This window comes from Perognathus longimembris, chromosome 11 (assembly GCF_023159225.1).
Source record: "Perognathus longimembris pacificus isolate PPM17 chromosome 11, ASM2315922v1, whole genome shotgun sequence".
NCBI lineage: Eukaryota > Metazoa > Chordata > Mammalia > Rodentia > Heteromyidae > Perognathus > Perognathus longimembris.
This window is the reverse complement of record NC_063171.1, coordinates 4926135-4950100: the sequence shown is the minus strand read 5'-3', so window position 1 is coordinate 4950100 and position 23966 is coordinate 4926135. Positions and strand designations below refer to the sequence as shown.

Below are 23966 nucleotides of genomic sequence, written 5' to 3'. Positions count from 1 at the left end.
AAACCTCAAGCACTGCCTAGGCCCCGTCATCTATATCGTATGTTATTTGACTCCCCCCACAGCCCTGTGAAATGGCAGTGTCAGGTTCCTGTCCTGATTTCCCAGGGCTGGTAAGTGAGGAAACCTAGCTTCATAATCTTGAGGCCATGATTCAGTGTGTGGAAATAGCTGTAAATTTTAGACAGTGCAAGCAACTGTGTGTTGAAATTCTTCTATAAATAGTTCCCTGGTTATTTCTAATTCTCATAGACTCTGTATAATACAAGCCAGTCAGTAACATGATACAGATAAATATTGCTTTTTCAAAACAATGCACAAATATGTGATTCCTCCCTCTTTCCACCCTGTAGGAGAAACAGGGGCAAAAAAGCAAGGTTACAGGAATTTGCCTTCAAGCCAGCAAGACTTCCAAGGCTCTTCCTTGTCACCAAGGAGAATCCCTTGTTACTAAGGAGACCATACAGACTCCATTAATTCAAGTACAACACTTGTGTTGCCTGGCTAGTAAAGGCCAAAACGCAAAGGAAAATATTATCATTGCTGAAATCATTTGATGTCTATGACTAATAAAAAACATGTTGGCAAACTGAATTGTTCAAAGTACCCCAAGGGCTTGGTTAAAGCTATGAATTAATAGCATACAGCAGTTTTGTCTGGAGAAAAGGCAAAGATGTTAAACTATTTTTTAAAAGTATCTGTATAATGGAAAAGGTCCCATTAGAACCTTAGGCAATCTAGGTCTCTCATTTAATTTTTAATTTAATTTCCCATTCCCTTCATAGCTAAGTAATGAAGATTGTGTATTTTGATTCACATAATTCTTGAATTCTAGGTGATGCATAGGCTTTCTTATCCAACTTCTCTAAAGTACCATAATTGTCATTAAAGTGTTCTTGACAACTTTGCCAGCCCTAGAGGCCTTTAGGGCTGAGATGGCCTTTGTTACGTGTGTTGTGCCCTTCAGGGAGCTCAAAGGAAGCCAGGAGTGGAAAGGATGGGAGTGAGCCAAGTTCCTAATTACTCTTGACCTCGGTCCCAGAGGTTACTGAGGCCTGCATGAAGATGTTCATCCAGTCTCTGCTTGATATTCCCCAGAGTGGCAGGTCTTTGCCAGGATTCTTATCTTGTCACAGATGGATGTGGCTGATTGTTGTGGGGTGCTTGCTCACATGTGTCAAAGCCTGACTCTTCATGTTTTCTATCTAGTTCTATCTAGAATACCACTGTTTGACTCTACCTCCTCTTCTCTTGAACTGTCCCTTAGACAGCTGAAGTCAGCAGTCGTTTTTGCGTTGGTGGTATAGTCATGAGCATAGTGGCCTCCAGAGAACTCATCTCCAAATGAAACACTTTCAATTTCTGCCTTCAGTTCTAAGACCAGCATACAGGAAGAAAAGGCAGACAGTGCTAATGACCTCTATGATTATTGACAATAAAACAATTCTTTCTAGGTCAGGTGACATTTCTTTCCTTTTGTTTAGTGTAATCTGTTCCTTCTTTTCCTCTCATTTCTTGCCTCTGATCCCCACTTCCCTTAAGTTGCTCTCATCAGTGTTCACTGCAGCTGTTGGGCCCCTTCTACTGTATTTTTTTTCACCCTCTTTCCACTTATTCTGTGCCCTTCTCCCAGCTTCCCTCAGATGTGCATGTGAATACATCATGTATGAGGTAAGGAATATACTACAAGACTAATTAAGAAGTCCTTTGCTTGCTTATCTTTAGAGTTCTCTTCAGTCTGGGTATTAATTTATGTACACAATGGAATTCTCCGCAGTTATTCGAAATGATAAAATAATGGAATTCACAGGGAAATGGACAGGACTAGAACAAATCATGTTGAGCTAGACAAGCCTAGAACATAGAGACAGAGGGCACATTGTCTCCCTGATATGTGGGTGTTAGAAATGAATAACAAAAAGACATGACAAGAAAACAGGACCCAAGATACCAATTCACAGGGAGACCCAAAAAGGTCAGTCTTGGGAGAAAGGCACAGAAAAGTAAAACCCAAACATGAATGACATACTTTCTTTCACTTGTTAATTAAGGTTAAACAATAGCTGTCTTGATTATCTTGTGTTGGGCCAAGGAGACAGTCTTTTCATTCCCTTGTCCATGTGGAGATTAAAGTCAGAGTTTCTCTCATGCTAGGAAAGTGCTCTAACATTGAACTGTAACCCCGGCCCACTACCTGTCTTCAGAATGGGACGCCTCTACAGGTCTACTGCTATTGTTGGTAAATGGAATCACTGGGTTTACTCTCAAGGAACAGAGGGATTTCGTCCGGCCCTAGTCAGCTCCCTTCAGAGGGCAGAGAAGACTAGACTCTTCCATACTGAAGCAAAAACAATCCTTTCCCTGTTAAGATTTATGTCTGACAGGCAATGTTCATGGTTCATTTTCTGGGCTTCCTAATCACAAGCCACAAAGACTTGGCAAGGTAAGCTTTCCCAAGGAAAGGCAGCGGCCAAGAGCAACATAAGTGCCCAAACGCAGACCTTGTCATTGCAGGTAAACCCAATTCTGACAAGTAACATCCACTTTGACATCCATCACAGGATCCTGTAGTCAAAAAGATTCTGGGTTGGGCTGGGAATATGGCCTAGTGGCAAGAGTGCTTGCCTTCATGTACATGAAGCCCTGGGTTCAATTCCTCAGTACCATATAGATAGAAAAGGCCAGAAGTGGTGCTGTGGCTCAAGTGGCAGCATGGTAGCCTTGAGCAAAAAGAAGCCAGGGACAGTGCTCAGGCCCTGAGTTCAAGTCCCAGGACCGGCAATAATAATAATAATAATAATAATAATAATAATAATAATAATAATAATAAAGGCTCAGGGTGAATCCTCTGATTATGTAACGACTTCCTCCTATGATTCAGACTTATAAATCAGGTTGTTCTCACAGGAAGTATTTCCTGTCCTCAGGGGCTTAAAATAATTCTGATCTTTGACTATTATAAATATCTGTAAGCATCTTCATTCTGTGTCAGAGTCTATAGGATAGTTTTATGCAGTAGTACAAACTGGCAAGTAAACTTCTCAAGCCTTCTTCATTATAAGCAACCAATCCACAGGGCTCAGATCCACACTAAAACCCCTTCTAGAGGTGAAAGATCCTGCTCTGCAGACAGTGGACTTGTATTGCCAGGGACTCAAATCCTCTGACAGAGAGCATGCTCTCTGGGTCCCAGGCCCCAAACAGGGCTCAGTCTAGATAAAGGGAGCTTCTGATCAAAGCGGGCTACAAAGGCAACATTTGTCCAGACCTCATTAATTCTTCTGATTCCTATTCCTTTGATGTTTCTGTCTCTAGTGATGAAAATTCTTCTTCTTCTTACTATTATTATTTTAAAGAAACTAAAGCACAAAAAGAAAGTGGAAAAGCTACAGACTGATTTGGCCACAGTCAAGCAAGAGGCTGCCTTCACCATCCTGGAACTCAAAGAGAAGATAAAGAGGCTCTGTGAAGGAAAGCCAGCCCCTAGAGGTCAGTATTCCCATGTGACAGTTGCACATGGGCCCCTCATCCTGGACGACGTTCACTGTTCATATAAGTGACACAATATAAAAAGCAGACTAGTGCACAGGGCCGTGCAGAGCACAGGGCTGAGTGGAACACAGGGCTGTGAGGAGCACAGGGCCCAACTGTGCACAGGGCCGAGCGGAGCACAAGGTTGCATCATGACCCTGCAGCATCCGGCCTGGCATGGCATGGCCCGCCTGACCTCAGCACATGCATGCTGACTCCAGACTGGATTCGCTTTCCCTTTGAGAGGGAGAGAATAGAGAATAGTAGAACACAGAAAAGGCTAGTTAGGGGTACAACCTAAATAGTTCAGAAAAATTTTAATAGCTACATTGATTTTTTATTAAAAACAAAGACTTAGGCTAAGAAGGTATAAACACACATTAGGGGGGAAAAACCCTGCTCAGTAGGAGTTAGTATTCAATGCTATGTGGCAGGCATTTTGCTAAGCATCTTGTGGTATGTGCACTTGTGGATTACATGAGACTAACACAGAAGTTTAGACGTGTTCCCGGCTTTTCCCCAGGTTAGAAATGGGTAGGCACTTTGGGGATTGTCATCAGCCACAGCAGCAAAGTACCCTGTGCAGGAGCCGTTTTGCGGGCTTGGATAGACCCAGGGCATTCATCCATGCTGTGCTACAGAGGAGCAGACTTCATTTCTGCCTGATGATCTCCAGTGGTGCTGTGGCTTCCTGGGATGTGTGTCTTCCTTTGATGCACGCACTCCTGCAAAGCCAGGAACATGCCATTGTTCTCAGTCTGCCTTCCTCTGGAACTCACAAGAAGGGCTGGAAAAGGAGGAGCAACGTGGAAACACATGGAGGGGGAAGAAGTAGGCAATATGGTGGCTTCAGGATGAGGGTGGGACATTCCCTGCATTCCAGCTCCATAGCAAACCTTTGACTATGAATTTGACTTTTCTTTCCAGGGTTTAAATGGCCTGGAACACTGTCACCTTGAAACATATACAAAAGGTCAAGATTTTTATTTTCAACAAATTAACATAAAAACTGTTACCTATATAAACTCTAAATGAATAAAATCCACCAACTAGAGAGTTGGGGCTATAGCTCTGTGGTAGAGAGCTTCCTAGAATGTTTAAGGCTCTGGATTCAGTTCCTAGTAACACACACACACACATACACACACACACACACACACACACACACACACACACACATCAATAAGCCGGAAGTGGAGCCCAGCCTTTACAGAGAAACTAAGAGATGGTGCCCAGGCCCTGAGTTTCAAACCCCAGTACCAGAACACACACACACACACACACACACACACACACACACACTATTTTAGCCATCAGGGCAATATTTTCAGTTGGTTGCAGAAGTAAACACTGAAAATGATTGTAGAACATTCTGGGGATGTTTTCCAATTTAAGAACTTTCAGTTTCTCATTTGCATACTAAGCAGTGTAAAAAATGGTATTTCAAGGTACCTCACTTAATTTAATTTTTTTAAATATTATCTTTTATTTTCAAATGATAATTTGTCTATTAGATCACAATTTAAATAATGCTGAGGTCCCAGAGCACTAATTATTTCAGGGACTGGAGAAAATATAAATTTCATCTTTCTTTTATTGGCTATTTTCCCCATTTTGTTAATAAACATAATTTTCTGTACTTATGAAATAAATTTTAAACAGTTCCAGGAGCTAGTTAGATATTAAACAGTGCCTCCCCTTCTGTGTGTATATTATGTTTCTCTTCCTTGATGGACAGACTGAATTATTAAACCAACATATAGCACTAATATCTTAAGTATCTGCACCTTCTCACTTTTTTGCTTGTTCTTTCTCTGTAGCCTCAACCTAAATTCAGTAGTCCAAGAGCTTGTCAGGCCAGTGTGATCCCAGAGTAATAGTACTTCCCTTTTTCAAAGACTTGGTCACTTTGCCCCACCTCTTAATTCACTTTGAATTAGTTCAAAAATATACTCAGGAACTTCAGAACACAATGACATTTATTTTACCCAAATAGGACACACACACACACACACACACACACACACACACACACACACACACACACTGGTAGATCTAAAACAGTACCCTCTCCTATTTCTCTATGTCCTTTAAAAAAAAAAAAACACAACATTTGTTTGGGGTTCTCTCACCTCTGTTTACAAATGACAGATGCCCTAGTCATAATAGCTTAAGAAAAAAGATTTTTTATGCACATGTAAATTAACCAAGAATGACCTTACCATTAACCATGTAGTATAATGGACTCAGGGTCTCCACTACCATAGAGGACTCTCAGTCACTCAATTCTGCTAGGCTAGACAGCAGGAGTCTAGAAGCATGGATTTAAGCATCTGTGGCCTGAATTTCCTATCACTTTTTCTCCGCAGAAGAAACAAAGTATTTTTATACCCACTCTAGTGGGGAAAGTCCAAGGAAGAGCTCTAGCTGGAGTTCAGCATGAATCCCTGGCTCTGAGCCAATCTCTGTGGCTATCAATGAGGAACTATGGTTCCACAAGTTTTGGTCAGGCATCCACCACTGGGGTGTGGGGTGGCAGGAAATAAGAATGGGAAAGAGAATGGAGCTGGGCTGGGAGAAAATAGCTTCTTCAAAGGAAATGTAATATAATGTCACCCATCCCATAGGCATTTACACATTAACAGCAGATTGCCCTTCAATGAATAAAAGCCTTAATGATTGAAGAAATACATGCCTACTGGTTAAAGTTCAGCCCTCCTACAAGGGTGGGAAATGGCTGGCCCAAGGACAGTAAAAAGGCCTGTGAAATCACTTAGTACATACTGAGACAGACGGCATCAATTCTTGTAATCTTTTCAGCTGTCCACAACAGTTTGCCTGTAAGTGATCATTTTGAATGGCACCTGGCAGGAAAAATGTTTCTTTGCCTCTGCAGAGATAGAGAGTAAACTATTTGGGGAAAGGAGATCCTTTCCTGCCAGTGTCAAAGAATATTGCAGTCACCTCCTTCGAGGGCCTGCCTCATGATAACAACTCAGTTGTGAGAAGGGAGAAAAATGTCGACCCGAAGTGACATGCCATGGTACCTGGTTTAACATACAGTTACATTTCCATTTCAATTATAAACTGATATTTAACAATTATAACAAACAAATTATGGGTTTTTTTACTTAAGTGTGCAAAAAATTTTATTTTCTACAATCTTTAGGTTTTAAGTTTTCTGATTAGAAAATGTTATAGAACATTAGTACTGTCTTTACAAATAATTCATATTCAAATTGATGAAAGAATGATATACTGAATGTTTCTTCCTATGTGAACACAGTACACTGTTTTATTGGCTATATTCTTAAGTTACTTCTAAGGAAATAATCTATTTATATCCACAGAAAGTTCATCTGAAAAGAATAGTGTCTATTATAAAACTGGCCCAGCATGAAACTTACATCCTGAATGTTGTTTGTGTATCCTACCTTGTGCAAATAATCACAACCCAAGGCAGACTCCTCTGTCATCTCCACAGTCTGCACCTCAAGTGCTTATGGACTTACATACCAGAAGAATCCAGTCAAATGCCTATTGTGCTCTTTCCAAAGTCTAAGCATGCAGAAACCTAAGGTTAACTTTGAGAACAAGTCTTGCTGCTTCCTTTGGTTTAGAGTACAAAATTATTATTAGTTTTTGTTTTTTCTCTGTGACAGAACAACTTGAGAGTTTTGAAGATTTCAGCCCATAGTCATTTTCTTTGTTGATTCTGGGCCTGTGAAGATATAGAGTAGTCTTGGTGGAAAGCAGGTAGCAGAAGATATAGAGTAGTCTTGGTGGAAAGCAGGTAGCAGAGGTTAGTCACCTCATGGTGAACAGGAAATGAAGAGAAAATGGGGGAAGGAGCAAAATGGTTCAGAGCTTCTGGGACAAGTAGATTTTAAGGGTGTAGGGATCAGCATGTGAGGCAAAGGTCATGGAATTGGACTACAGCAATTGTTGCACCTTATTATTAATTAGAAAAAAATGGCAAACATGTTGAATTCTGTTGCATGAATTCCATCTTAATTACTAACAGTAATTGAAACAAATTCTCCCTAAGTTGCAATAACTAACCATCCTAGCACGTGTATTTTACGAGGCAAGCACTCTACCACTAGGCCATATCCCCAGCTAGCAAGTGTATTTTAAAGTAACTTGGATCTAAATAAAATCTTTACTTGGTGAAATTCTAAGCATTTAGAAAGAGGTACTTTTTCATATTTATCTGAGTGAACAAATTTTTTCAGTTTTGAATAGTTGTGCATTTGCATATGTTTCTTCTTCCTTCCTTCCTTTCTTTTCTTTTGGTAGCACTGGGGATTGAACTCAGAGCCTCACACTTAGCACAGCACTTACTATCACATGAGCTGCCTTCCTATCTCTTATGCAGGTGTCTTAGAAAATGCCAACCTCTCTTCTCTCTCAGCAGAGTCCTTTAGAAGGCCACAATTCTCAAGACTAGGAAACAAGTAAACTACACCTGAATAGTTCCAGACACAGCCTTCATTCTCTTCTAAACACAGATACTCACATTATCAGTATACCTAGGGTTTCCCAAGAAAATGACAAGGGCAGCCCTAAAATCTCACTGTTTCAATAGCTGTTTCTTAGAAGTTATCAACATAGGCATAATAACTTTTAGGTGAACTTATTATAAATTCCTAAGGAGTTCAATACTGGCCTAATGGAAATAGCTTATATCTATTGTACTTTATGTCATTTATTGCATTTACTGTATTTTATTTATTTTTTTAATCTTTAGTTCTCATTAAGAGATTGCTTGTCAGGTTGTCTCTTCCTTTGTCCACTGAATGCTTTTCCCTAAGGCAAAGCTGTGTATTTCAAACCAAAGCCTTCTCACTGATTTCAGCTCAATGGAAGTTAGGCACCTGCCCTGAGTTCCTGTGAAGCTTAAAGACTTATCATACAAGATCCCCACCCCCCAAATTGCCTCTTCTGTCTGGTATAATTCCTTATGTATAAATCTGAGGTGGTTGTACAATGCTTCAGAAATCTGGAAGCCTATATAAATCACTTATGTAACATCTAGGCATTAATTAGGAATGTAGGGTTCTAAGTCACTGAAGTGGAAAGAAAACTACTTTAAGCAGAAAGCTGTAAAGGCTGGAAAGGAGGCTGACTACAGGGTTTCAGAATGTTGGCTTGGCTTCCCTTCCTTTCCTGGCTCCATCTGAGCTACTGCAGGCACGGAATGGGAATTATCCCAGGTTGCTCTGGCTCCTGCTCTATGTTCACCATCTGTTGTTTCACCTAAACAGAATTACTCCCTCCTTTGGTAACAGAAGCATGATTCTCCACTCCTCTGCAGTCATATGGGATGGCCAAACAGCTGGCTGTCCCCATTAGTTTTTGAGGTAAGACTTGTAACTACTAGAGTTCCGGATTCAAGCCAAAATCTGAATCTTGAGTTGAGCTGAATGAAAGAAGGGGAAAAAATCCTAGGGTTGATTCCCCCTGGGGGTTGGTCTCTGGTCCCTAAGGAAATGATTATTAGTTCTTGGTATCTGTGTTTCCAAGTCTGTGTTTATGAGATTTTTTTTTCTTTAATACTGATAGCTATCTCATATCCTTTCCATAAATCTTTTTTTTTTTTTTGGTATGGGGAAAATACTTTTTTTTTTCAAATTTTTATTATCAAACTGATGTACAGAGAGGTTACAGTTTCATACGTTAGGCATTGGATACATTCCTTGTACTGTTTGTTACCTTGTCCCTCATACCCCCGTCCCCCCTCCCCCTTACCCTTTCCCCCCTGAGGTGTTCAGTTCACTTACATCAAACAGTTTTACAAGTATTGCTTTTGTAGTTGTTTGTCTTTTTTTACCCTGTGTCTCTCAATTTTGGTATTCCCTTTCAATTTCCTAGTTCCAATACCAGTATACACGGTTTCCAATATACTCAGATAAAATTACAGAGATAGTGTAGGTACAACCACAGGAAGGTGATCATAAATCTTTTCTTTAAAATAGCATTGGCTTATAGTACTTGTAAACAAGAAGATTTTGTACCTACAAGCCACCCCCCCCCAAGATCTACAAATATCTCAGAGAAGGAATCTGGCTAACCCTAAATATTACATATTGCATTTTTACTCCTTGGATCAGTGGCTATCTTAGTAGGGGAAATATCATGGACCACACCTGGGCCAGGTGCCATGGGACAAGTGCCAGAGAATGTTATCAGACAAGAGAAGATGAGAAAGTTTTATAGACAGAAGATAAAATGTATCTGTCACTCTGCCCTGTAGCATGCTTCAAAGTTAAACCTCATAAAAGTGGGGGAGAGAGCCATTCACGCCTTTATCTTATCAGGAAAATACAAACCATCTCTTCCTTTTACTCCCTATCATTTTCATTGCTGCTTATTTAGGCTCTTCCTTGATGAGTGATCAGTAAATCCATTTATTCTCTTATTAACAAAATGATACTTTTGATTGGGGTCCAGTACTTTCTAGCTACTTCAGCTGTGGGAATTCAATGATGTCAGAGTCCCCTCTCTCTCTCCTTCATTTGTAAGACTAATTTTGGAATTGTACCGCAATCAGGAAATGGTGTTCCTTTCCATCTGTCCACCCCTTAGGGACTTTTCTTAAAAGTCTGCTGGCTTCTATATCCAGAGAGGTTGCATGAAAGGGCAAGCACCAGCTAAATGTCAGACAAGGCACATGGGAATTAGACCTTGATCCATTTCAAAGATTTTCTACTTAACCATGAAGACTGCTATGGTTGCCCGAAGAGGGTGTGCTTTTAAGTAAAGGAGAGCTGAGGAAGAAGATATCTCCAGGAAATTTGCAGAGCACTCCTGGGCTCTCCTTTGTTAAACATCAGCAGATGAACATTTGTCAACATAAGCTGAACTGAAGACTTCATGGCTGCGAACAATGACCAGCCGGCTGCCAATACTGGCACAGCTGTCCCTGGTATGAACCTCTTGTTATCAAAGTAGAAAATGTGATTCGTGTCTGCCCTTGCAGCTCTCCAGGAAACTCTTTGGATTTCTTTAATACTTCCTGATAGGAGTTTGAGGCTAGAAATGTCACATGGGCCATATGGGTAAATGTGGGAAAAGAAAGGATACTTTGGGTGAGTATAAGGTTATCAAGTCAAACTTAGAAAGGATACACTGAACCAAATTTTTCTGGATAAATAGAAGTTATTTGAAGGCACTGGAATCCTTTGGGCCAGGGGGATAGTGTTATATATGAACAATTATTGATTGTGAGATACATACCACTGTGTGCATTGCAGTAGTATAGAACAGCTTTGTTTTTAAGGATGCACTTCCTTGGACCAGAGTATCCTACTAAGCAAATGTGACTTAATAATCACAATTTGGTATTTACCAAAGAGCACATAATTATAGAATAAAGAAGATATAGAACACTGGGATGTATCTCAGTGGTAACATGTTTTCTTTGTATGGGCGAAACACTGGATTGGAGCATCAACACTCCAAGAAGGAGGAGGAGGGGGAAGAGGAGGAGAAATGCCAGGCATAAGAGTTGCTTAGCATGCAATTAGAAACAAAGTGTGTTTACTCATGATAACAGGGTAAATGGAGCCTGGAACACTGCAAGTTTCCACTTTTATGTAAATGCTTTCCTTGATACCCATTCCATGGCTGAGATATTACCTTGATTTTCCAGGAAGCCCTGGAGGTGTTGCCATACCAGGCCTCCATCTCCATCTGGGCACATTACTGGAGCGTTTGCTACTTGAGGGTGGTCCAGATGCCTTTCAGGAGCCACCTTTCCAGTGGCTATTCTTATGGGAGAAGGAAGGAGCCTTGTTCATAGTCTGGAGAATGTTAAACAGTGGCAAACAAAAGAGGGAGGGGTCCTCAGAATATACTTGTATTATTATAAATATTGGCCAAGTGTCACTCCAAATGGTAAAATTTTAAGGCCAAAGAAAGGATGCAAAGATGGCAGACAGATGTGCATAAGATTCAAGAATGAGAGAAAGCCAGGGTTCTCCAGTTCTCAAAGGCAAAGCAAGTACTTCCTGAGACAAATCAATAGGATAAAGCTCAGTATATTAGTACTATAGACTTTATATTACCGTAACTCTTTAATAAGTCTAATTGTTTGAGGGAATAAAATGGAAACATTTTTATCATACTGAGTTGTAATATTCTGGGTTCAAGTAAAGGTCACGTGTGCCCAGTGTGGATGACCAATGTGTCATTCAGTTTGATAAGCATTCCCTGATACCTTTTCCCCAGCTGACCAGCGAAGTAATTGCCTGCCATTGCTCTTAAAGGGAGACGAGCTCTAGCTCTTCTGGATAAAGACAAAACCTCTTGTCTTATCCCAGGTTGCTAAGTAAGTTTCTTTTGAAAGAGCTCATTTTCAACATGCTATTTTCAACATGCTTTAAAATATTATTTGTCTAAGAGATGGCATAAGCAAACATTATTCATTTTCATTTTAAGTTACATATGATAGCATCAAGCCCAGATTTTTGCTGGTTAACTGGAGATGGAGTTTTTTTGGACTTTTCTATTCAGATAGGCTTCTAACTGCAATCCTTCTGATTTCAGATCACCAGGTAGCTATGATTATAGGCATGAGCCCCTCATTCCTAGCTTCCCAAACACATGTGTGTGCACACACGCATGTATGTACGCGTGCACGCACCAGCCCTGGTACTTGAACTTAAGGCCCTGAGTGCTGTCCCTTAGCTTTTGTGGTCAAGACTAGCACTCTATGACTGAAACCACAATCCTGCTTCTGGCTTTTTTAGTGCTTAATTGGAGATAAGAATCTCATGAACTTTCCTGCCCAGGCTGGCTTTGAACCGCAGTCCTCAGATCTCAGCCTACTGAGTAGCTAGGATTACGGGCATGAGCCACTGGTACTCAACTTTGCTCTTAATATTTTTAAAAGATAAAATTATTCTATAGCCTATAATTTTAATAATGCTCAGTTTCAGTGGGTATCATGTCCCTATAGTCCCAGCTACTCAGGAGGCTGATAAAGGAGGTCACTTGAGTTTATGAGTTTAGGTGAGACTAGGAAAACTAATGCGGCTCTGGCAAAAAAATATACATTAAATTAAAATTTTTAAATATAATTTTTGTAAGTCTTAAAATATCATAGTGATCATACTATTAAAACTAAGTCGGGATACAATGTGACATAAATTCTGACATACAAATTTTCATTCACACTCAAAAGTACTTGAAATGAGGACTATGTTTCCAGTTACCTATACATATTGTGTGTAAGTGTGCATATATTTTATATACATATGCACACAGTTATGTATGTGTATACATATACATATTGAATATGTATATTCTGCTTATGTATGTATTATAAATATGTATGTGTAAGATATATGTATATGTGTATATATGTATATTCTAAATATATTATCAATGTACTTTTGGCTAAAATATGATTGCCCCAGAGGCTGGAAAATGTTACATTTATTTAACTGATCTTATATTAGCCACTAAGTGTCTTAGGTCTTAGAAGCAAAGGTTAGTAGAATGTAGTTAACTCTAGAAATCCAAGAGAATGTCAAAGGCATTGAGAAGATAAAGACTGACTACTTATCTTTTATTAATTGTGCCAAAAGACAAAAACCATTCGAGGCTGTCTTGTAAAATCCCTCTATCTTGAGGCTATGAACAAAATTTTCAGATATAAATTGATAATATTTTTATTGCTCATAGCCATAACATTTTGAGCAAGTCCCCAGAGTAACTAATTGAATTTAAGAAAAGATGTCCTTTTGTGGATGCTTTTGATCTAAAGCCAAAAGGAAGTAATTTACTTAGCAAAAGCTGTGGGATCCAAGAGAAGATATATCTGTGGAAATATTGACAAACAAAACCAAGTGCCTTAATTTATTTGTCAATACTGCAGTGTTCGTATGCTAAGAATTCACTTTGGGAGAAATTCTTAAGGTGATGAAAACTATTTTGAGGTTTTCTTTCTTTCTGTTTATCACAGGGCAATGAGTGCTCTTATTTATATTATATCAAATGGCTCTGGTCCTATGGAAACATTCCTAAAGAAAACTGGTGGGCCTAGCAGTCTTTTATTGCTTTGATATCACCAACACTAAGGCATTAAATAAATACTCTTGCCTTATTTATTTCTTCATTCATTTATTTCCAGTCTTGGGGCTTGAACTCAAGAACTGGGAGCTGTCAAAGAAAATAAAAATAAAGGGAAGAAGAAGAACATATTAAATTAAGATCATATTAGAAAAACAAAAACCTGATTGAAATGTGGTAATGCTAGCCCCAGCCATATACAATGCCCTTCTGTATTATAAGCTTTTCACTCATTCTTTCATAGCTGTCCTCTTAACCTAGCCCTTCCCCACTCTGTGTTGGGATTTCCTTCCTTCCTTCCTTCCTTCCTTCCTTCCTTCCTTCCTTCCTTCCTTCCTTCTTCCTTTTGTTATTGGTGGTGGTCACGGGGTTTGAACTCTGGGTGTGGGTGCTGTACCTGAGCTCTTTTGCTCAAGGCTAGCACTCTACCACATGATGTACAGCACCACTTCTGGTTTTCTGGTGGTTTATTGGTGATAAGAGTCTCGTGCACTTTCTTATCCAAGCACTCTTCAAACTATTATCCTCAGATCAGATCTCACCCTCTTGAGTAGCTAGGATCATAAATGTTGAGTCACAAGTGCATGGCTTATCTTTAGAATTTTCTTCTAGGAAATAATCACCTCCATCATCTCTATATTATCTCATCCTTTTCCAGGACTTCCCCCAGGTTAGGAGTCCATACACCTCACCTGTGAACACCACAGTCAGAACATATTATTAGTGTATCTTTACTTATCTGTCTTTGCCAGTACACTATGATTTTTCTTGAAAAGAAATCGAGCTGATATCTTGCCTTTGGTGGTATCCTAGCTCAGAGTTTTATGCTCCGAGGTCATGAAACATTTGGATAGATATGGAAGAACACTTTCTTGGTGTACTATTATTTAGTATGTTTATTAAATGTGAGGTTATAGAGGGAGTTTACTTACAAAGTTTTAAAAAGAAATAAAAGAAGGCCACCCTCAAGGAAGATTTGGCAAGGGAAAAATTGAATTGTGCTTTCAGACTGGCAATCTGAAGTACCTAGGGTCCTAGCACAGCTACTAGCTCCTAGGTCTAAGATCATCAAATCCTGGCATGGGGTTTGAAATATTACTGATTCTTCTGCATTGTGTTTCAGTCAATTGATTTTGGCTTATTTCTACCTGGGCTGATTCATATCTTTTCACTTTGTTACTTCAACTAATAAGAATGATACATGTGTGTATTTAGAGAGCTTAAAATCTAGGCCTCTATAGTCAAATCAGAGCTTTGTCACTAAGTTGACTAATCCTTTAAAACTAAACCAAACAATTCCAGAGACTTTTCTATTCCGTGCTTTGAACTGGCTGGGCTCCCTACACCACTTGGTGCCATGCATCTGCCATTTATATAGGCCAGGTGTATGCCTTGAGCTACTTTGACTCTGTCCTCTGCCAAACATCTCCTAACCTCCTCTGGCTGACACTGGTCAGTAGACCCAAAATTCAAGGTGATTTTTTTCTTATTTTCAATCATTCTTTAATTCATCATTACATCACATCCTGATGTTATTTGTTTTTGGTCAGTCATGGGGCTTGAACTCAGGGCCTGGGCACTGTTCTTGAGCTCTTTTGTTTCAAGGCTACCACTTTGAACCACTGCTCCACTTCCAGTTTTTGAGTGGTTAATTGGAGATAAGAGTCTCATGGGGACTTTTCTGCCACCTGGCTTTGAACTGCGTACCTTAGATCTCAGCCTGCTGAGTAGTTAGGATTACAGGCATGAGCTACTAGGCCCAGGTAATCTCTGTTTTTTCAGGTAATATCTTGCCCAATTCTCGCTCACTTCTTAGCATTCCTGCACAAGGAATCTTATGTTTTTATGGTTCTCACAGATACCAAGAATTTATAAGAATCAAACTTCTGGTGATCTGACTCAAGTTTACCACACTGTTGTCATTCCTCATTTTACTCTTTATTATCTAATCCCTCGTCTTCTTCAAGTTTCCTCTGTTTCTTTTCTTTCACTATCTCCATGCTCTGTATTAAGGAAAGGTTAATTATGAAGGAGTACAGTCAGAAGATCTGTATGATATGTGAAAATGGAACTAGAAAAATTGAAGGAATAGGTAGGGTTGAGAAAGATGGGAAGAATGGTGAAAGGAGTGGCACTGATCAAGATGATAAAGTGACATGTTGAAACCCCTTTGTAAACTACTTAAAAATAACCATTTGTTTTCAAGTTCTGCATGGTCTTCTCCTTACCTTAAAAAAACAAACATTTTAATGTGGCCTTCAGAGCCCCCCACAAACTAAGCTCAACATCTCCCTTAAGATGAATTTCTTAAACTTTCCTTTGTCATGTTTATGCTTGTTCTTCCAACACAAAATCTGATAAAAGTTCTCAATCTTTGTCTTCCCCTTTCCTGATAGATTTCACGCTGTCAACACAATTACAGACCACAGAGAAGGATAGTACTGTTGTCAGACTAGCAGCCATGATGTCCTCCCCCATAGTTTTTTTCTCCTTCTTCAAGACAACTATCAAGAATCTTCATGCCTCACTCCAAACTCTTCTCCTCTTCCTTGAAACATATATCCAGGAAAATAACCTCACTCATGACTAGCTTACTAAGAGTGCACAAGTCAACAATAGAGAACGCTCTCACCTTTCTCTTACCAAATCTAAGTTCTTGCTTCTTATATTCACCAGTGCTCTGATTGCCTCTGTGAGATTAAGGAGAGTCCCTCCTCACATCCCAAGTCTTTTTCCAGTGTTTCGGACGTGCATTTTCACCTCCCCAGGTATGTGAGTTATTCACCTTATCTGCGGTTTCCATCACACACTTCTCTTCTTGAATTCAGTCCCGTTTATTTAGGAACAAGCTTGTGTCTCCCATCTCTGAGAAAACTTCCTTGACGCCTCCTCACTCTTTTGTTCTGCTATTGCCTTAGAGTAAGGTCAACTAAGTATTTGAAAAGGTTATCTCTACATACTGGCTTCACTTCCTCATCTCCTTCTTCTGGCTAGTGAATCACCTGAATCTGTTTTTCCTCATCTGTCTACTTTCATCTCAATGAAAGTAGACAATTGAAAGTGTTCTACCTAAGTGTGCCATCATAAAATAAACTTTTCCATACTCTTACTTGAACTCATAAAATTACACAATCTACTCCCTACCCTAAATAGTGAGGTTTGAACTCAGTGTCTTGTATTTGCTTACCTTTTACTCCAGTCCTGAAACCACTCCTCCAGTCTGGATTTTTGCTAGTTATTTTGGAGGTAGAGTTCACCTGGTGATCTCCATTCTACTTTCTCCATGTGAATTTGTCTGTTGTCTTGCTTCTTGGAAGTGAAATTATACAACTTTTGTCCTCCTGACTATAGCTTATTTTAATAAGCATGTCTTATAAGTCTACTCATGTTGTAGCTTGTATTAAAATCTCATTCCTTCTTATAGCTGAGCAATATTCTACTCTAAACTGCCTTTTTATCTGAAATGGGTTTCATCTTTATTTTAAAAGACTTGGTAATGGGTTATATGTGGAAATTAGGGAGATAAGAATAAACAGGATGATTCTTAGGTTTGTAGCTTGCGATAATACACAGCAGGAGATAAATTCAGTGAAATACAGGAGACTGGAGAAGAATATCCCTTAATCCCAATCAGAATAGACTAGATCTTATTAATAATGGCTACAAAAGGATTCTTAAAGAATGTGACTACTAAAGACCTCTGGAAGTATACATATGAGTTAACCATATCCAAAAGTGTATATTATATAGGAAAGAGATAGACATAGAGAACAATTAAGACAATTCACCAAACAATAAACATCACGGAATATGTTGTTTAATTCATTTGGTCATGAAAGTTCTTCCCAAATTCCCTATGTCTCTGTCTGAAATTTACCTGATATTCAAGTTCCAAGGAAATTGGAAGCTATTCAGAAATCCTGACATTTTCACAAAACTATTTCCATGGCATTTTCCATTGTTTTAGTTTAACTTACCGTTACTTTTGTCCAGGTCTTCCTTATTGTACCATGAGCTCTTTGAGGGCACACATAGTATTGTTAGCATATATGCATTCTTCCGCAGTACCCAATACTATTGCATTGCATAAACAAGGCTGTCAACAGAAATGATCAGAAATGGGAGATGGGCAAGTCGCTATGCCTCAAACAAGTCAAGAACCTAGGTGGAATGTTGACTACAATAACAATTATTTACGTTTTCAAATTTGAGTTCTTTATGTGAAAATTAGGCTGCATATTTATCTGAAGCCATTGCATTCTTGGAATCACAGAGAAAGCTCTGAAATTAAAGATTAGACATCATAGACACATCTTAAAGGAAGTAGAAAAACATGATAATTAAGATCTGTGGTTGATTGTTTTGTTGCACAGTCATTCTGATTATATCAGGAAGAGCAATTTCTGGGTGGAACTAACAGAACAGAGAAATAAAGATGAAGAAATTTCTAATTTTTTAAATAAAAAATGTCTTAGCATCTAAGATGATGAGACTAGTAGAGTTGTAATTTAGATATGCAGATCTATGGACTCAAAGTATATTTCCATTATGGTCAGAAGTACTCATGGGCATGGAGGTACAGCCCAGATAGAGCTTGTGCTTAGCATTGTTCAATACACAGTACCTCCCTCCAGAAGAGAAGTACTTATAAGTACACATGTATTTGAGGTGATTTGGAGAGAATTAAGTTTTATAGTTCTCTTGACAGTTGGTAGTGAAGTTCTCTGCCATATCTCCTCCTGTTTTACAGTTATATAAGGATATGACATCATTTTACATGGTATTCTAAAAAGAACCTGAATAATTGCATATTTGAAGGTAATACTGAAAGATCTATGTTATAGTTGGTCAAATGGGCAGAAAATGGTTTTTGTTTGGTCTGATTTTGGTTTTGTGTGCGTGTGTGTGTCTGTGTGTCTGTGTGTCTGTGTGCGAGAGTGTGTGTGTGTCTGTGTATATGTGTTTAAGAAAGCCAAGTGTTAAATATAAACCCTTAGTTCAGGGTAAGGAAAATAAGTATGGCAGTGTAGTTTTATGTGAAAGTAAATGAACAAAGAAAATAATACTCTCCATTGTTTCAAATGACAAAGAATTGGTAGCAATCCAAATACCACACGAGACAAGATTAATATTAAGTATACCTGTCAACATCCTGTTTGAAAATCTCAGCCAGGATCTGAGGTATCTGAGAATATCTGACAAGGGTTTCTCCCAGGAATTAGTTACATTTTCTGTAGCAGAAACCTGTAAAATGCTAGTATTAGAGTATTAGATATAGGGATCAAGCAGACCTTCACCATCAGCTTGTCCAACTCCCATGTTTTACAGCAAGAAAACTGGGGCCTGGAAAACCCATTCTCCTCTCTGCTGAGTTGGAAAGCACCAGGAATAACATGGGCTAGGGATTGTACAATATTAGGTTCCATCCCAGTTCAGTCATCTGTTCTCTGAGCCTCAGTTTACTCAGCTGTCAAGTAAGTATCAAAACAGTTAGTTTGTAAGGTGGTTGGGAGATTAGGAGCAATGTGCATAAAACATCTGGCACACAGAAAATCATCAAATGCCAGATCTGGTTGTCCAAAGTCTTGGGATTAGTGGCAGAACAAGGAAGGACGCCCACCTCAATCCACAGGCACTGTGAAGTTACCTTCAAACTTTCCAGCAATGGATCGCTTCCAAAAGGAGGTGAGGGGAGGGGTCATTATGCTATTCTATAAATATTTAGGCCTCTAATAACCTGGAAATATCAAATGAGTCAGTATTGAATAAAATGCCAAATGGAACTTAGTCATCTTTCCAGAACACCAACATAGCAAAAGAGAGTTCAACACATGGGGCAGAAATCTATAACTTTGGGGGGGGGGGGGGCGGGGCAAACAAATCTTAAAACTGTGGCTAAAGAAATCTTCTAAACTGAATATTTTATACTTAAATTTATTTGGAAATAGGGTATCAATGTTGCATATATGTATATCAAATTAGATTTTATAAATTATACAATAGTTATTTTTCTAATTTAGCAAAATTGCATTAGATTCATATAATACTTACAATAGAAAAAAATCAAAACGGTCTAGTATAAATTGAATTATAGCACAGAAGTAAAGAAAGATTGCTTAAACTTTTGTAGTTTGTAGAAGAAAGTAAAGCTAATGATGTAGTTGTCATAATGAACCATTGCCCTTGTAGCTGTGCCTAGCATTAAAATACTAGAAACACTTAATGGACCCAATGGTGGGATGTTGGTAACACAGTGGTAAAATGCCTGCCCAGCATAGAAACAAACAAAAATCACAATCAATCTGGTTACTCAAATCTTTTAATTCTCTCTAATTCTAACTCAATTGCATAAACATAGTCTTTGGCCATGACAGATTGAATTGAGATGGACAGACAATTTAAGTTTCTACCACCAAGCTCCTGCTCTACTCAATACCTTCTGAGCATGGTCTCTTTGAAAACTAATATAAATATAAGTCTATCAAGAGGTACTGCTGTGTCTAGCATTTCCTGGTACTACTTGTGCCATTTCCAGGTAGCTACAGTTGCCCTTGTGGTCAGGTAGATCTGGAGAGGTGAGGTAGTTAAGATACATACAGTGAGCAGAGCACACCTATTTGCAGATTTATTACATATAGTTTTGACCAAATGCAGCCAAAAAGTAACAAAATCTTAAAATTTTCAAAATAAATAAATTTTAATTTGCTGGCATCCTAAACAGCTCAGTTGATTCAGAGAAACTGTCAGTCAGATTGACATTATATTCAGCTGTGTTGAAATCCTTGTATGATCCGCTGAGTATTTCCCTTCATTTTGACCTTAATTTTGAGAAAATATACCTCCCCAAAAGGATACCCAAGAAGCAAGGTAAAAGTGAATGTGCTTAAGCACCCAGTTAAATCAATTCCATGGTAATGTGAACATTTTTGATGTGGTAAAGGGCAGCAGAGTGGCATGTCTAAGTAGATGTGGGGTCGTCTTATAGGAAAGATAAGTCTAGCACTCAGTACAATGCTGCACTTCTTGAGCATTCATAATTTTCTCCCCACAGTGGTCTCCTTGGAATTCAATACCTGCAGATACCAAGGGTCTGCTGTGTAAGGGTTGAAATGAGGAAGGCCTTCACAGGGCCAAATCAGTAAGTGCATGGGTTAAAATCAGTCCTCCAAATGTTTGAAATATTCCTTATAAAACCGACCTGTGCTATAAGCCAGACATTTCTCGACAGTTTTAACCAGTGAACACTGATGATTGCAGGCAGCAGATGTAGTTTCCTGCATAAAGCTAGATAAGCTAGCAGCCCTGGAATGGATTCTGGCCTGGCTTCCATTGGTTTCACCTGAACATTCACTTCCACCATGATAGCAATTAATTGTCATCCATGTTCCATCTCCCAGCAGTCCCTAGGCAGCTTTCTATGGGGCAGGTGGTGGGGGGGAGCACCCATTTAAAGAAATTCTGAATTAGCATACCTGTGCTGCAATTCAGACTGCTTTTTTTTTTCTTACCTTTCTTTTCCTTTTTTTTTCTTTTTCTGAGACAAGGTTTTTTACAAGGCTTTCTGAGACAGGCTGGCTTTGATCTCACTAATCTCTTGCCTTACTACTGAGGTTACATGCACCATCACACCTGGCTCAGAAATGAGCATCTCAGTGAGGGTATCCATTACACAGGCTTACACACAAGAGAAAAAGACTGCCTTAATATGCTCAGTTCTGATTTTAAATTTGACATCTTAATCCCCATGCCTCCCCTTCACTTAGAGAATATAAGCTTCCTATTTATTATCTGTGATGCTTCTCCTCCTTGTCCTGTGTTCTATTAAATAAGAACCAAAAGAAAATCTGATGAAATGGCCTTCAGGTACTTTTAATATTATCTACTGTAAAAGAACCTTGTGGACATATGAATAAGATAGTTTTAGAAAAAGATTATATATAGTATTTTTTTAGCTTGTTTCTCTCTTAGAAATTAGCCCTGGGCTAGGAATATGACTTAGTGTTTGTAGAGTGCTTGCATGGTATGCGTGAAGCCCTGGGTTCAGTTACTCAGTAACTCACGAACAGAAAAGGCTGAAAGTGGTGCTGTGGTTCAGGTGGTAGAGTACTAGCCTTGAGCAGAGGATGCTCAGGGACAGTGCCCAGGCCCTGAGTTCAAGCCCCAAGACTGGCGACAGAAAAAGAAAGAAAGAATGAAAGAAAGATAGGAAGAGAGGTAAGCTAGAAAGAGAGGAACTGGGAAGAACTGGAGTCCAGCAGGCAGTTCTACTCCATGAAATGCCAGGCTATGGAGGCAGCAAGCTCTAGCTTTGGTTGTCTAAGAATAACAGGGCAGACAGCACAACAAAGCTCATTCCTGACAAAACAGCTTCAAAGGAATTTTGCAGCACCTCTACTTAGGACCTTGGACAGATTTAGGGTCTCTTCAGTGGGCCCTGTGGCTCTGAGCCACCAGTGAAGTACTGCAAACCAGAGACCCTGACCTCAGTTTTGCTTCCTCTTTGGAGCTTGCTCTGGATGCTAAGGCAAGGGGAACAGCTTGAATGTGACTTTGTTAGATTCAACCAGCTGTTGAGAGGGGACCTAAAAGATGTATGAATGAGGATGACTCACAGATGAGTTTTGAAGTTAGTTTCAAATGTAATAGAATGTTCTTTAATTTAAATTCTGGAGCAAAAGTTCCTAATGATGACTTTTTTTCTGTGTTTTTTTCCCCTCACTTTTCCAGGGATGGGGGTAGGATGGAGAGAGGATTATTTTTAATTAAAGCAAAAGAAGTGATTAAATCCAAAAGTGAAAAAGAGGATCCCCAAAAGCAACCATTCTGAATGAACATTTATCTCAGGAAAGGAAGATGTATAAGATAAGCTGGGGGAAGTTAGCGCCTATCCCAAAGGGACATGCAATCTGCTACACAGCTGTGGATTATGCAGCCCAGAGCCACACAAAAAAACAGGCGATAGTTGCAGATGACAGCATGCTGGGTGTGTGTGCAGGAGACAGAGAGAGAGAAGACAGAGAAGACGTTCTGAGAGTCAGGGAAGAAACAAAGGAATTCTGGGAGTTAGTCATAAAGCTATGATGTCAATATGTGGAGGATCTGCTCCCAAATTTAAAGAACATAAACACTACTTTTCAACTATATTCATAAATGTGAAAACATATAATCATTAAAAAAAGAATGAGGGGGCTGGGGATATAGCCTAGTGGCAAGAGTGCCTGCTTCGGATACATGAGGCCCTAGGTTCGATTCCCCAGCACCACATATACAGAAAATGGCCAGAAGTGGCTCTGTGGCTCAAGTGGCAGAGTGCTAGCCTTGAGCGGGAAGAAGCCAGGGACAGTGCTCAGGCCCTGAGTCCAAGGCCCAGGACTGGCCAAAAAAAAAAAAAAAAAAAAAAAAGAATGAGACTCAATGGCTAAAAGATCTGTCCATCCAAACCCAACCATTCAGCAGAAAATTGCTGATTCAATGATCAGCTTAGGGGCTTTCAGAAGCTCAGTTTAAAGACCCAGGCCTTGTCTTGATCATGTAGGACCAGGATTACACTTGGAGTATTTTCAAAATTGTTGCCAGTTCTCCAAACAACCTGCCCATCTATCTTCACATATTTTCCCAAACCCTCTGGATATATAGAAGTCCCACACCAATAACAATATGCTCTGAATTCTCTGTGGGACCTTACATTCTCTCCACGGTGCCTTACAAGTTTATCATCCCATTGACACTTTAGTTTTAGCTTTAGATCCCTAGACAAAATTGCCCAGCTAGTTCAAAAAAAACCCTGCAATTTCTTTTTCTTTCTTTCTTTTTCTTTTCTTTTCTTTTCTTTTCTTTTCTTTTCTTTTCTTTTCTTTTTTTGGCCAGTCGTGGGGCTTAAACTCTGGGCCTGGGCACTGTCTACAAGTTCCTTTTTCTCCAGGATAGCACTCTACCACTCTACCACTTGAGCCAAAGCACCACTTTCAGCCTTTTCTGGTAGTTAATTGGAAATAAGAGTCTCTCTGCCTTTCTTGCCTGGGCTGGCTTTGAACTGTGATCCTTAGGTGTTAGCCTCCTGACTAGCTAGGATTACAGGCGTGAGCCACCAGTGCCCAGTTTATCTGCAATCTTTTGAAAGAGCTCATTATCACATGTAGACTTAACCATAATTTATCAGAGATAGTTCAACATATTTAACTGTTGAATATGTATATTTCTCAGAAGAAAGGAGTATAGAATGAGTCAGAAAACCAGCCCTATTGATCCAAATATTGTGGTTGTGCCTGAGTTCCCTTGCTGCTCTAAAGCTGGAACAGAATTTAAGATTTCATTGGAGAAAAAAGTGATTGCCAGTACTACAAGTGTTCCTCCCCTTTCTC

General features: G+C 39.4%; 1 protein-coding gene across 3 annotated transcripts in view; it reads left to right on the top strand.

The window, feature by feature from the left end:
• Ccdc192 (coiled-coil domain containing 192) overlaps positions 1-23966 on the top strand; it is a 226845-nt gene that overhangs the window by 166905 nt on the left and 35974 nt on the right. For 2 of the 3 annotated variants that reach the window (XM_048358139.1, XM_048358140.1), the window contains exon 6: positions 3354-3486. In XM_048358139.1, the coding sequence (XP_048214096.1) occupies positions 3354-3486 (133 nt within the window). Of the gene's footprint in view, positions 1-3353; positions 3487-4455; positions 4659-23966 lie in introns of those variants that run through there. The other variant, XM_048358141.1, reaches the window with a different exon arrangement.